The sequence below is a fragment of the Dendrobates tinctorius genome, unplaced genomic scaffold (genome assembly GCF_039654945.1).
Source record: "Dendrobates tinctorius isolate UK_male_01 unplaced genomic scaffold, ASM3965494v1 ptg000081l, whole genome shotgun sequence".
Classification (NCBI taxonomy): Eukaryota; Metazoa; Chordata; class Amphibia; order Anura; family Dendrobatidae; genus Dendrobates; species Dendrobates tinctorius.
Window position 1 is genome coordinate 6,294,130 of NW_027361749.1, and position 15,610 is coordinate 6,309,739.

Genomic DNA, 15,610 nt, shown 5'->3' on the forward strand with positions numbered 1-15,610 from the left:
ACAATCTTGTCGAATCCATACTGGCCCTGAAAACGTCTGAGTCTGCCTCCTGATTAGAGATGAGCAGTGTTCAAGTCGACCTGTTCGCAAAGTTAAAATTCCAGCTGTTTTGGGCGGTGTTCAAGCCGTTCGTCGAACTCGAACACTTTGCTTAAAATTCTGCTATTCGAGGTTCCGTTCAAGAACGGTTCGTTCACCAAAAGTGTAACTTCATTTTCACATCAATAATGGTTTACAATGTTAATAGACTGCTTCATGGCATAGTAGCGGTGTGTGGTAGCAAGCGGTGTAGTGCACCTGTCAAGGAGCTACACCGTGTGTGTTTCTAATATTTTTTAATGCATCTTATGCAGAAAATCCTTTAGGGCCTTGTAGCACTGTCTGCTACTCAGCAGAGGAGCCCACCAGTGAACCTAGCTATGCCGCCTGTTTATGAAAGAACCAGTTTTTGACTGCATTTAGCACAGTTAATGCTTTGGGCCTAGTAACTGTGTCTGCTACTCATCAGAGGAGCCCACCCGTGAACCAAGCTGTGCCACCTGTTTATGTAAGAACCATTTTTTAACTCCATTTAGCCCAGTGAATACTTTGGGACTAGTACCGGTGTCTACTGCTCAGCAGAGGAACCCACCTGTGAACCTAGCTATGCCGCCTGTTTATGTAAGCACTGCCTGCTACTCAGCATAGGAGCCCAGCTGTTAAGCAAGCTACAGCACCTGTGGTTTGGACACTTAATTTTTCCATTCTTTCTGGAATGCCGGTTAGGCCTAATTCCGGATGACCTGCACTTACTTGGAAATCCTCGTTCATGGGGAAGAATTGGAATCCCAGATCCCCATCACTAACGGTGTTCAGCGGGTTATCTGCACCTGTAAGCGACACACGCTGGTCCTTTCAGTGTAGCGCGCATGCAGCCCCGGACATGTAAGGGCATGACCAACCTGTTATTGCTCGATCTCGTGTGCCAGAGCCTCGCCTGTCCCTCTAGTAAGCTTGACGCGTACCGCGGGGGCATGCCGGAGTCTTGCTCGTTAACGGAAATAAGCTGACAAATCGCTAGCACAACTAAAAACGGACATCCACCACCACCCACTCAATCGACAAAGCTTGCAATCTGTCCATCTTTTCTGTAGCTGGCATGGTTGAGGTTTCCCGGGTGGAGTCGAATTAAGCCGCAGGCTCCACTCCTGGTGGTGCCCTTCTGGACATTCCTTTAAGGTTCAGCTTTGCAACCATACTGCCCCCGGAAGCCAAACACTTTGCCTTCATGGACGCTGTTCGGAGGTTCATGGGAATAACGCCGCCCGATCGGCAGTTGGCATAATTTATGGTGGGAAGTCCAACGGTATATGACCACTACATTCCCCTCACACTCTACACAGCCAGAATCTGACCCTGATGAAACTCAGGGCCCCTTCCCGCATACTATACCACCTTACACGGGGACAAAGAGGAAGGTGCAGATGAAAGTGCAGGTTCCTTGAGCAGGTGGGGGGGCATACTCATGGGCGACGGCACTGGCACCGGGCCCCTCATAATACGCAAAAGTGTCTCTGCCGGTGGGAGGGCCCACCCGCCGTCGGCCCACCCGCCGTCGGCCCACCCGCCTTACTATGAGGGGCTATGTGCCAGTGCCGTCGCCAACGAGTGGGCCCCCCCCTGCTTGCTCAGGATCACAGCACTTGCAAAGCTGAAATACTTACCTCTCCCTGCTCCACCGCCGTGACGTCTTCCGCGTTCCTGACAGTGACATTCTGGTCAGAGAGCGCGATGACATCACGTCTGTACGCCCTCTGTCTAAACAGTCCAAGTGCAGTGAGATGGGGATGACGAGGAGTCCAGACTAGTACAGGGATTCCCTAGCGAAACTTATTTAATTGTTTTCAATGTTGGGACAGCAATTTTTGGGGAGCACTATACTCTGGAGAATGATATATGAGGCCCACCATACACTGGAGCATTCCAAAGGTGGACATCAGACACTGGAGCAGCATTTACAGGGCCCATTATACACTGGAGCATTAGAAATGGGGCCCATAATATATGGAGCATTATTTGGGCCCATAAGACAGTGGAGCGTCATCCATGGTGACAAACATATACTGTAGCATTATGTGGAGCTCATCATATACTGTATGGAACATTATATGGGACCAATGATTCTCTATGGAGAAATATATGAGCCTCATTACTCTGTATAGCGAACTATGCGGTGGCCTTAATACTGTATGGAGTAATATACTGTCCGTTTTTGGAGCTATTGGAGAATTTAAAATGGATATCAGTCATGGGATGTAATAAGTGAAGTATTTTTCATTGTACTATACCGCTATTTCTCTGCCGTATCAGAGGATCATGAATTGTGGCATGTGTTAAAGGAGCCCAGTGACACTTTGGCCCAGGGCCCACGAAAAGCTGGAGCCAGCCCTAGCCCCCCCCCCCCCCCCCACTACTTTAGCCAAATAACCCCCCATTTTTCAATAATGCCTATTATTATAAAGTAAATTAAGGTTGACAAGCTTAAGTAATAAGAATTGATGTTTTTGGCATTAAAATGGGCACTGTAGGTGTGTTTCCTGTCCTCCACTCACTGCTGACCTTGGTTCCCAATTGACTTGCATTGGGTTTCGTGTTTCAGTCGGCCTTCGACTTTTCACGATAATCGGCAGATTGCATTTGACCCGACTTTTGAGAAAGTCGGGTTTCATTAAACCCGACTTGACCCGGAAAAAGGCAAAGTCGCTCATCTCTACTATACCTTATTATTGGGCATAAAAGAATCTACCAAAAGTTTAGTTATTCTTTGAGGTTAATTTACAATGCTGTCAAAAATCAGAAACCTTATTGAATCTATCTTAACAGGCTATTAATCACCCAATGCACAAGCAAAAGGTTCATTTGTCGGGCAAAATAATTGTTCAGCTTAACTAAAGGGAGTCTGTTATTTGCAAAATGCCGATTAAACTTCATTATTGTGCTAGTACTTTAGTAATCGCCTCCTCGGGGCAGTTTTCGAAGTGTCTTTTACAGAAGCCTTTTCTCCTAATTGACCTCTTTTAAGGCCATTTATATATGTGCATACACATTCAGATATAAGATGGTAGCAGTACGTCCTGAAACTCAAGTAGAAGGATCATTACTGGGCTGAAGCCCGAATAATCAGAAGCACCTCCTTGAAGCTCTTAGGGAAGGCTGATCTCTCCAAAGCATTGCTTCCCTAAGTTATAAGGGATAAGGCCTCACATGGCCTTGTCCAAGATGCGTATTTGGTCCTCACTGTACTGGGTACATCCAATTTTGTGAAAGGGTTAAAAGAGCATTGATCGACTTTAGTTCTCATTGATGGGTGGACGTACATGGACAGTCAGGGTATGTTTCCATGGTCAGTATTGGCAGCGCTTTGGACGCAGCTCCATCCAAAGCGCTGCCGGCTTTTGTATGCACGGTGATTACGCATGTGTTCATTGAGCCATGCGGAATCACTGCACCCTATATATTGGACTGTGTGTCTCCACAAGATAAAGACACGCTGCGGTCTAAAAAGACGCGCCGCATGTCCGGTTACGCAGGGAAGCCGGAGGCATTCCTGCACGCATAGTGGAGATGGGATTTAATAAAACCCCATCCGTTATGCTGTAACATCTAGCCTCTGCGGATTGGACGCTGCGGCTGTACACGGCGTCCAATCTGCAGCGTTTACTGACCGTGGAAACATACCCTAAATCTTCCATAAATGTCAAAAAAACAAAAAAAAGTGTGATTCTTTGTTAAACAGGCTTAGGAACTTGCTCTCAAGCTGCAAAGTCCCTAATGTTAATACAGATATGGAGGCCCTGACTCAGACTGGAGTTGTGTGTGTCAGTCTTGATGAAAGGAGTGCTAGAGAAAAAAAAAAAAATTAACTAAGAGGCGTGCGCGCCAGGATAAGAAAGTGTCGGGGACAGGAGTACATTTATGTTCTGCTTTTTCTAGCATACATTTTTATGAATCTGGTGGGCTAGAAAGCGAGGCAAGAACAAAGACAATTGTATCATTTAGCTTTTATTTAAAAATACTGCACAAATGTGTGATGTCAATATTTCTATGAAAAGTTTAAAATTTCAGACATTAACATTCCATAAAAAATACCATTATCTCCAAACAATTTGATTCCATTTAAAGTTGCATGATATTATACATAATTAGTAAACCTGGAAGATAAATTACATCAGTTTGGTACTTATATTTTTTTCTCATTCACAGAGATATTTCCATTTTCGGGGGGGGGGGGGGGGGGGGGGGGGGGTGGCTTGGTCACGACAGCCCACAAAAGTAGCGACAGGAACAGAAGCAATATAGGCTACCACTTTGACTATCAGTTTCTGATTACAAATTCTGGGAATTTCAATTCAAATGATAAGCAATATATGGCTTTTCTTCCAGTTGTCACTTTGGCAAAAAAAAAATGGCCTTTACAGCTCAACAGAAAATCTCTGCAAGTAAAACAAAAACTATAATTACAACACTGTGGCTACTATGTGGGTATATGGGCAATTTTCTGTTTTGGGTGAAATTCTATTTACAATATATAAAAACTTTAAAAAAAAAAAAATGAAAAAATCAGAAGCCTTTAATCTAGCAATAATAAGAGTCATTCCAGCTCATCAGGCCGTCTGCATAGTAGACTTTGCCAACTGTTAGTACAATGGTAGCTTGTCCTGCTGCCTGGCATTGGCAACAACCAATGATAATGGGTTTTATATGGTTATGTCTATGATTTAGCCCAATCTTAAGTCATTTATAAAATATATTAAAACTCAAAAGGCTTTATTTTAAATCAGTTTTCCCAAACTCCAGTCCTCATTGCCCCCCAACAGATCAGGGTTTCATGATTTCCCTAGTATTGCACAGGTGATGGTATCAAGGCAACAGAAATTGCTGCAGCGTTGCTCACCTTCTTCCATGCAATACTAAGGAATCCTGACAAAATCTGTTGGGGTCCATGAGGACTGGTGTTTGGGAAACACCGATTTAGATCAAGTTAAGAAAAAAAAAAAAAAAAAGGTTATCTGGGACTATTTAATTTTATTCTTATGGGCCTAAGAATTTACAGGTAGGTAGCTGCCTGTTGATGAGATCTGCAGCTTCCGGTGATGTCACGTTGAAAGAGCAGCTATATTTCTTCTGCGCCACTGTTTTGATGTGGTGTGAATGCAGATGTCATGTTGATAGATGACTCCCTGTGGGGAGCTGGCTGTCAATCAGCATGATGTGGTCAGTCATGCCCTGCCGACAGAGCAGCCCGGAAGAGGAAGCGTTGCTCTGTTAACACGAAGCAGATGTATTGTCGGCAGGAACAGACAGAGATTACTCAGCAGATGCCGGCCAGAAGAGGGAGATTGTTATAAACTACCTGCCCTATCCTTTCTTATCCGAAAAAAAAAAAAAAAAAAAAAAAAAAAAAAAAAAAAAAATTAAAATAGTCCTCAAAAACCCCTTTAAATCAACCTCATTTTCAAGATCTAGGCTTACTGTAAGTGAATTAAACTATTCTTGTTTGCATCTAGAGACTGAAAATCTTGCTTCTAGGCAACCCTCTGTGGTGGATAAATGACATTTTCATTGATACATAATAGGATAAAAAAAAAATGTGACCTAGCTAGAATGGATACAATTAGATTTCTTGATGTTTGTTGGCTTATTAGAGATCAGAAAGTAACAAAGATTTGAAACTCAAGCATAAAAGTTTTTTGTTGTTCAATGATTAAAGGTGATTTCTGCTTGTGGGTAAATAAAGTTTAAAGTAAAAAAAAACAGTTTAAAGCCAATTCATACATAATATGCAGTATTTTTTTTTAACAAGGCTATCTATATTTGACTAGAAATAGTTATTAAAAAGCATATTCTTACAAAAATATTTTAACACTGTACATTTTGTATTGGAAGTGATCATTTCTTTGCATCTACAAAAGTAAACTTTGAAAGAAAAAAAGAAAAAAAAAAGGCAAAAAAAGGAACAAACACTGTACACTTTCCTCCCGTTTCAGTTAGTGCAATGCACATAAAGGCCCAATTCATCAAGACTGCTTTCTCATTCATTACGCTTTCTAGATACAGTGTCCCATGGCGTAAGTACTACAAAATTCATTGAGAGAAGTCCACTGCTTAATGAATTACACTCATAGCTCAGTTGTAATTTATGCTAATTTTATGTTGTAAATTTTAATTGGTTGGGCTGAAATAGAAAAGTGGAGGGATATATGGTCTAAGATATCAGAGATGGAAATTGCAAAAAAAAACAAAAACAAATTGTCAATAATTTCTTGCGCAACTGGTCAGTTATTGCACAAAAATTTTGCTACAGTTTTCTCGTGCAATGAATCGGGCCCATAGTGTACAATCTAGTTTAGACATCACTTTTGCAATAATTCTTACATTCCACAGAAGTTGTATACATAACATATGCTTTGAAAATTAACAATTTAAATAACACCAGTGCAATTTACATAGGAGGAAATAAACACAATAGATCAATGACATATTTGGACAGCAGAGAATGAGTTTTACAGTTGCTCTCAGTTACTGTAACCTATAGAATCGCACAACGTCACGTGCCCACCAAGTACAACAGACAAGTGAAAGTGAAGACAAATATTCTGTGCTGAGGGTGTGTCAGACTAAGGTCCTGTGGCTTAAAGAAGTGCTCACAACAGACATTTTAAAGTGAATGTGTCAGTGTTTTAAAGTCTTATAATCTGAGTGAGAACGATGCAGGGTCTCAGAGCCTGATTCTAAGGATCAGTCTTTTACTGGGCTGTGTGTTTCAATAAAAATCTGTGTTCTATAAGCAGAAGATTATCACTACAGGACTAGGGTTCTCATGCCACGTAGTCCTGCTGGTCTATGTCACCACAACCCAACCACTGATTAGCAGATTTCTGTCAATGTACAGTTGTACACAGAAAGCTGACAATCAGTAGTATACAAAGCTCAGTGTTCAGAGCACTGCTAAATCGGCATCAAAGAAAAATATGATTTTGTCAAAAATCACAGTTTGCATCCACATCGCTGGAATCCGTGTTTCAGTCACTAAATCATCCTGCCCTCAGATAACACAGCAAAAACGTGGTGACAGATTCCCTTTGACCACCTGAATCCAATCTAAAATATGTCTAACATAATCGCCATCATCCCCGTTTTTCCAGCATCGCATCGGTCCTCTTCGGGATTACGTGATCGTTCATATTTTCAGGCTCAAATAAGGACTAGTGTGTGGGGAGAGGCTACTTCCATCAATGTAAGCCTATGGAGCATCAGATTTAGACTTCATAGACTTACACAGTGAAAGCACCTTTTGGTGTACACAAAAACCTGTGTCTGTGCCATCCAGTTTGATTTGAGGATACAGAATGCAGAAGAAGAGTACTGGAAACCAGCAGACGCAAATACTTACCATAAATGAACCTATACTACATTACAGACACATTTAGAAGGCCCTAGGGAATACAATTATGGACAGGAGTACTGCATCCAGGAAGCCCAAAATAGTCCCTTTACCCCAAATACCAAGGAACCAGCACTACAAGTGTGTAATAGCGGTGAGGCATGGTAATGGATTTTGCATTGAAGTCAATGATATTCAAGCTACACCTCTGACTGAAACCCCATTTATAGTTTACAGCCCAATGGTGGGTGTATTTTTTTGTTTTAAATAAACTCAATAGAGCACTAGTTCTCACTTCACAGAAATATAAATACATGTTAAAGAAAGAAGTGTGTACATATTCACTAGGAATTTTTTATCATTTCAGGTGAAGATACTTTTTCTAAATTTCACTAATTTCTTAAAAAAAAATTGATAAGGTGCAGTGTTTTAAGAAGGAAGTGTCCAATTTTTATTAGTGATATGCGAGCTAGAAAACCCTACTCCTCTCCTCCTCGAAGGTAAAAAGGTATAAGTGGTAATGGTTAGTAAAAAGCTACAGAAATGATATAACAAGTGTTCTAGTTTTGTGCCAAATTGCATTCAGTGTTAGACCAATCTGATAAATAGTGTGTAATGTATGACAAACATTAAAAGTAATTTGGCTTTAGAAAAAAAAAAACTTCCATATAGAAAACGTAATATACAGACACATATCATCCATTTTGAGAACTGTCAAAGGTTATATCCAAAACTCTTAAAAATACAAAACTCTCAATATACAATATTTTGCTTTGAAAAAGTATTTCTATTCTAATTTTTGTACCAAGGGCGATTGTTGGAAGCAAATATAGAATATATTGTGTATGGCAAGGTTTCAAATTTGTGTTAAAATGTAATTGATACAGAAGAGATATTCCTTATAAACGGACTGAATTGCTAAATTTTGTAATGGAATTTAGCTTTAAAATGTTGTAAGAATTTAGACCTAGGCAAAATTTGTTTAAACGAATTCCTACTTGTAGACCAAAAGCTCATTTATTTCTTTGCACAGACTTCTGCTAGTGTCCTGAATTTAGGCTCTAACTGATTTAAAAAGTCCAGTTTGTCGTCCTCTCCTCGAAGTTCGCTGCAGCAGCCTACAGATCCAGCCACAGACCCTTTTCCCTCATAGTTGTAAGGCACAACATAATCCTCGCCACGTTGATGATCTTCATCCTGTCCGCACATGTATAGTTTCTGCCAATGGAAAACAAAAAATATATTTATAAAAGGCAACAAAATTTATGAAATTATGTCACTTTTGTAGGTTGTAATCCCATCACTCACTTTGAGTTCTGCTCAAAAAGAAATGTATTTGCTATGGGTGGCCGAGACTTTTTAAAGTCTTTTTTATGGACGAGGGCATATGCAGTTTTTTCCTCTGCGTTTTTAATCATGTATGCAATAGTTGGACATATATGCTAAACTTAACCCATCCTTTATAGTAATTCATCGCATTTAGCTACAACAGAAAACCATCTCCGACAAAGCATCACATCAAAATACTTACATCTCCAAGATGAGTGTTCACAAAACTGTGCCACTCTCCATAATTGTGTCTGCTTCCATCCATCAGGTGATGTCCTTCTCTAAGAGACTGGTATGTTAGTCTACCGCCAGTGGAGTCTGAATGCAGATTGGTTTGTTTTATGGTCTGCGTTAGGTGTTGTCCCATTTGTGAAACATTTTGTCCACCTTCATGTCCACTGGGTGGAGCAGTTCCGACAATATCAGGATTTACCATGATCACAGGAACTTTATAATTGCTTTCCTGTAAAATAATGAGATCACTTAATAGTCGAAAGTGATTACTTTCTCAGTTTCAGTAATCTTAAACAGGCCTTTAACAATATCTTTAAACAGAAGGGTGCGATTACATTTGACTTTTGTTGACTTTTACCGTGCCCCGCTCTACTACAGCGAGGGTGGCATCAATGTCATGCAACTAGCACCACAGCAACTGCTGCTTTCAGAAATGGCTCCAATTGCAGCAGCTAAACCCCTTAGACGCTGTTGCCAATCTTGAAAGTAGCATTTAAGTGGTTGGAAACAGAGCAGATGTTCCTTCCATTGGCCAAGCCACCCACCTCCTCCACATAATGGCGAATGCGGGTGGTGTTGTCATGGCAATCAGATCCATAAAAGGTTCCCAGGTATGCCATAGGAGAATGTCAATTATATAAAGAGATCACAGGTTCAAGTTAGTGGGACTAATTCAAAAAAGTTTTAAAGAATTAACATATTTGGTATGGAAACAGTTGTCTGAACTGATATAATACTGATCACATACTGTGAATGTCAAAACAGAAAAAACACGGAACAGGAAAAGAAAATTCTATAGCTTTTAAGATAGTATCAATAAAAACTATGGCTCATCCCACACACAAAAAACACTAATAACAAAATAAAATGTTGATTTTTTTTTTTTAATCACCACAATTATACTAACCCATAAAACAAATTTACCAGGTTAATTGTACAGCAAAGTGACCCTCCTGAAAACGAAACCATTCTACCCTAAACTACATTTTTACTATTTTTCCAGCATATTACAACTGTATAGTAAAATTAATGATTCTATTAAAACCTACCGTATATACTCGAGTATAAGCCGACCTCCCTAATTTTGCCACAAAAAACTGGGAGAACTTATTGACTCGAGTATAAGCCTAAGGTGGGAAATGCTCCATAGATTATTCCCCCATATGGTGTCCCCAGAAGAAGCTCCATAGATTATTCCCCCATATGCTGCCCCCATGCTGCTGCCGCATGTAAAAATAAAAAAAAATGACATACTCACCTCTCCGTCGCTGGGTGTCAGGTGGCGGTGTCACTGCTGGCACCTGAAATACTCACGTGTCCTGCGTCCATGGCTGCTCACCGCTATCTGCCACGTCATCAGTCAGTGACGTTCAGACTGCAGGGGGCGCGGCGTGCACCAACCACGTCACCGTGCCCTCTGCTGTCTGAAGTCACTGACCGATGACAGACAGCAGCAAGCAGCCATGGACGCAGGACAGGCGAGTATCGCTATACTTACCCGTCCTGACGCTGTGTCTTGAGCCCCCAGCTTCTCCGCGCTCTCCCTTCCTGCCTTCAGCGGTCATGTGGTACCGCTCATTAAAACTCATGAATATGCACATATTCATGAGTTTTAATGAGCGGCACCACGTGACCACTGAAGGCAGGAAGAGAAAGCAAGGGGAAAAGCTGGGGGCTCAAGACACAGCTTCAGGACGGGTAAGTGTGACCTGACACCCCCGCCCCCCCTCCCCCTCTGACCCCCTTTGTATATGACTCGAATATAAGACGAGAGGGGGACTTTCAGCCCAATTTTTTGGGCTGAAAATCTCAGCTTATATTCGAGTATATACGGTATATTTCTCCTTGCAAGAAACAAATACTGCATAGCTATGTCAACAAAAATAAAACAGTTACAGCAGGGAAAAAAAAAAAAAAAAAAAAGGTCCCATACACTCACCATAACATCTGCTCCAGGTGCTTCAGTGTTGTTGATAAGTAGATTTTGCTGTGGTCCATCATCAATGAAGCCCCCTTTAGATATACCTGCTCCAGATCCGCACAGGCAAGCCGTTAACAAACCTATAGGACGTAAAAATATGATTAATATTTATATGATCCCCCCCACACACACAAAGTAGTAACATCATATCGGTATTAAAAGAAAAAAAAAAAAAAAAGTTTGGGGTCTAAATGAGGCGCCCTTCAATTTTGGCACCACTAGTAGCCAAGTTGTCACTATGTTGTGGTCATAGTTGAACAGTTCAGTCAATAAGAGTAACTATGAATACAATCCTCTCATATCACCGTGCTGGATATATCAGCCATAATGATCCTGATGGTAATGACCAACGAAATCACAAGATTCCTGCTGCAAAGTGGCTGAAATACATAGACGGGTTTCTAACCTATCTGTACGCAATTTGAGATAATTCTGACCCCACCAACTTTAATTACTGGGGCATATTCAACAGCAGCCATAGCATGTAAGGAGTAGAATATACAGAGAGGAGGATGCTTCATTTGTATGGCCACAGGCACCCCCACAACACGATCACGGTATACAGACAGGTTACCGTAGGAGTCACCAGAGTACGCCACAATGTCTATAATTGGTTGCCTATAACTGTTGCAACTTTACTATAAATTCCAAGTCATAAAGAAATGATCAAAGGAATACTGATTGAGGCTAACCAGAAAGAAAAAATAAAACATTTTTTCATATAAAAAATAAAATATATATTTGCTTTAAAAAGGTAAGCAGAAATAGAAAACCCACACCTTATAAAAGCACATGGCTGTTCGAATACAAGATTGGAAGAAATGAAAGCAATTGCTTGGTGTCCAAGACAGACATTTATTTTTTTGAATGTGTTTTTTCGACAGACAACTGAATAAACAAGAACACATAAAAATGAACTTACAAAGTAGTAACGCAAACAGCAGCGCTGACAGGACCATGACGAGAATAGCCAGACCTCCAAGAGAAGTATTTTTATCAGCCGCTCGGTTGGTGCAAGTGAGACTATCGAAACAATCGCACTTTCGAACAACGATTTCCTGTGTAATGCCATATCCCTGCTTGTCTACTATTTTCATTGGAACCATGTAACTCCCAAGTGGAAGGTTGCCAATTTCTTCTATACGTGCAGCATTTCCTACAGAAGAGAGATAAATGTGATCAACAGTAATTTGTTACCAGTTGTTATGTAATGGGCATAAGTTGCGCTTTTGGGTTAATAAATAAGTAACCAATTAAGACTATTTCAGTATTACCAATGATTTAGGGGAGCTATAAATTACGCATGGTCTTGATACATTTATATATAAAACACCACCTATGAAATGGGCTAGTCTAAATGAATTTGACCACATGCTATTAAGAAAAAAAAGATTATTCATAGTGGAAATATTCAGTATTATGGGAATATTAAAAACTTTTTATCCATGAACACGTAGCCAATCGCATAAAGCACATCCAGCGACACAGTACATACCGTCCTGAGTAACAATGCGCCAGTTCTTTGTCACAGTTGCATCTCTGCTGCTATCCAAGGCAAAAACATAGGGATTGCCATGGGGCCCACTGTCATCATCAGTAGCTTCAATCTCTGCATAGGTTCTGCCAAGTTGGCAAATGGTATATTCACTTCTTGGTACAACAGGAAAGTTGTCATTCACGTCTTCAATTGTCATTACTAATGTGCAGGTTCCAGATTTTCCACCTAGTTGTAAGGGGGAAAAAAAAAAAAAAAAAAAAAGATGTAGAAGTTGCAATCTTGTCTGACCACAGTCTTTTAACCCCTTATGTAAAAATAAAATATGTACTGTAATGAAAAGGTACACAATTTTCTATTGAATAATCGCAGCAATTTTCGAGATTTCCACCTGCGGTCATTCAATAGAAAAATGTATCTTTTGGATAAACATCTGCCTCGGTTCTATCTTTTTCTCTCATAAGGAAAAATTAGGTTGTATCATATCAAGATTAGAGAGCAATCAAATGAAGAATCATGAAAACTTGAAAATTGAGCTCAACAGGTAGCAGCTTTTCTTGAATCCATCCTTGTGCAAACATTGACATTACGCATCTCTAGATTAAAAATACAAGTATAAAACCGCATCAAAACAAATATTGATAAAAAAAAAAATAGAAGAGGAGAAACGCTTACTTTGATCAGTTGCCAAAATTGTTACATTGTATTGATGAGTTGGTATATCTTTAGACTCATAGTCCAAAACTTTTGCTGTTGTTATCCGGCCGGTATTTGCATCAACGTTAACCAAGGACAGACTATCTGTCAAAATCTTGTACCTGTGGTGAAGTATTTATTATTAGTACACTAAAATAAAAATTAAAAAAGTGTACCAGAACCAGTGCATTTCAAGGAGGCGGCTAGGCTTTCAAGAACATGGCTGCTTTAACACCAAAACATGTCCGCTGGCTGCGTAATATATTGCAGCTTAACCCTACTCACCACAATGGAGCAGAGATGCTGTAGCATGTACAACCCACGGTCAGAAATGGGCAGTTACTTTACGCAGCCAGGATTTTCTAATACAGTCCTTTAAGAGTGGATAAATACAAAGTCACTTACTGAATTCCAGAACTGCTTTTAGTCTCTGGGTCAATTGCAGGCAAGTCAGCAACAACAATTCCGGCTGTCTGATTTTCTTTCACATGCACTTCTTTTATTACGGGTTGGCACTCTGGTCCTTCATCCACATCTTTTACAATGACCGTAACGGGAATAGTGTTTACGCCACTGGTTTTGGTCCCGGCCTGTGTTACAAGGCTCAGTTCATTAGCAACTGCCACTTGTAATACAAATTGTTTGGTTTCCTCATAGTTTATTTCCTAAAGACAAAAGGACATTTTATTGGACAGCTGCCCACATTTGAGTTATTGCTAAACAGTAAATTTCAAACATGATAAGGGCCCATTCAAATGTCCAATTTTCATATAGGAGTGGCACTCCATTCATGTTTCTGATTTTTCGCAGACTGAGAGGTCGTTGGAAATATCAAGAAGTTATATCCGATTTTGATCCGAGGGTCGGATCAAAATCAGCAATGCAAATCAATGGTCTGTGAAGATAAATACCGTACATATCGGACAGCACTTTGACAAAAGCAGAGTGTGGTCTGATTTTCACTGTCAGAATGAAGATTTTTTTTTTTTATGAAAGTCTGATCAAATAAATCTGTCCATTTTTTATTAAGTGAAAATCAGGAGTGAATGAGCTCTAAGTATAATTGACATGTATGGCAAGAGGATGCAGTCATCCCATACTCCATATGTAATTTAGTATAGGATTGTATACCGCGCCCTTGATCTGCATATGAAGTATGGTAAGCCAGATAAATAATCAGGTAAAAAGGATTAAGATTGTTTTCTCATTTTATGTCCAGCTACCTGCTTGCCAAAGGCAGGGTGCTCCTCATGACTGACTGTACAGAATAGTGGCATGGTCGCAGTGCTGGTCTGAACGGTGAGCTCTTCCATGCTACAAGCAGATACAGCTTTGCATGGGCGGCTCCAAGGCTGAGCAGAGCTTGTAAGCTCAAAACCAAAGAGTTTGCAAGCCAGCGCTCTTTGCTTAGGACACTGGTGGCTACTGCAGTCTGGACAAAAGTTTTTAATTCTGTAGTATACTGCTCATTGTCCAAAAATAAATTAAAAAGAAAAGAAAAATATTTTTTAAAACCAATTTGGAATTTTACCCATTTAACATGACATGACAACCCCTTGTTAAAAGGGATACAACATACACAAAAATGAGAGAATGGGATCAGTAACAGATGTCATTTTACCACAGAAATAGCACCACACAGGTCTAATGGCCAAGTCTGGTACTGCAGCTCACCTCATTCAAGGAAAATCATTACCACACAAAACAAATGGCAGACAGAAACTCTGTTACAGGGGGAAGAAAATACCTTCAAGAGATTTCTTCCATATAGCTTAGAGGAAACCATCACACTTTCATTTATTTGTTTGCAACAGAAGATGCAATAGTATATAAATATAGTCTTTTTACCTTGATAACACGGAGCAATCCCTCATTTGTTTTTGGATCAGTAGTAATATTAAAATGACCCAACCCGTTTCCTTGGGTGATGGAAAACACAGCTCTCCAGTTTGACGTGTTAACCAGGTCATCGTCTATTATGGGGATTCGCAGTATGACCATTCCCCTTTCATTTTCATTTACTTCTACTTGATACTGATGGAAAGAATCATAGGAAGATTAGTAAATGTGGAAAAAAGGACAGATGAAGATGATGTATTCACAGATTGGAAACTGTCTCTTGGAAATGTCTCTTCTTGTACATCTGGCGCTTTATTCTACAGGCCCGATAATCAGTCATCATATATTAGTGTATCAAGGATACTACACAAAATGGAAACACTTACCGACTGCTTAAGGAAGGTGGGAGCATGATCATTGATGTCCAGCACAGTTACAGACATTGTTCCGGTGGAAGATAAAGCACCGATTCCGCCTCCCATATCACGAACTTCAAGTATAAGGGTGTAGTGGTCTTGAGTCTTGAACATAAGCAAAGACAGCCCACAGAAGTTAAAACATGGAATCAAAAGTCTGTCTAATGAGAGGTTCTATTTTATTCTTCAAGAAAGAA

At 40.2% G+C, this 15,610-nt stretch overlaps 1 protein-coding gene across 1 annotated transcript in view; it reads right to left on the reverse strand.

Annotated features, from left to right (window-relative positions):
• Positions 1–4,025: 4,025 nt before the first annotated feature.
• LOC141096862 (desmocollin-2-like) overlaps positions 4,026–15,610 on the reverse strand; it is a 32,185-nt gene continuing 20,600 nt past the window's right edge. The window contains exons 8-16 of the mRNA XM_073583709.1: positions 15,384–15,518; positions 15,007–15,192; positions 13,564–13,823; positions 13,138–13,280; positions 12,463–12,690; positions 11,890–12,123; positions 10,926–11,047; positions 8,955–9,215; positions 4,026–8,641 (exon numbers count right to left, since the gene is read on the reverse strand). Of these exons, the coding sequence (XP_073439810.1) occupies positions 8,441–8,641; positions 8,955–9,215; positions 10,926–11,047; positions 11,890–12,123; positions 12,463–12,690; positions 13,138–13,280; positions 13,564–13,823; positions 15,007–15,192; positions 15,384–15,518 (1,770 nt within the window). The 3' untranslated portion in view covers positions 4,026–8,440. The remainder of the gene's footprint in view (positions 8,642–8,954; positions 9,216–10,925; positions 11,048–11,889; positions 12,124–12,462; positions 12,691–13,137; positions 13,281–13,563; positions 13,824–15,006; positions 15,193–15,383; positions 15,519–15,610) is intronic.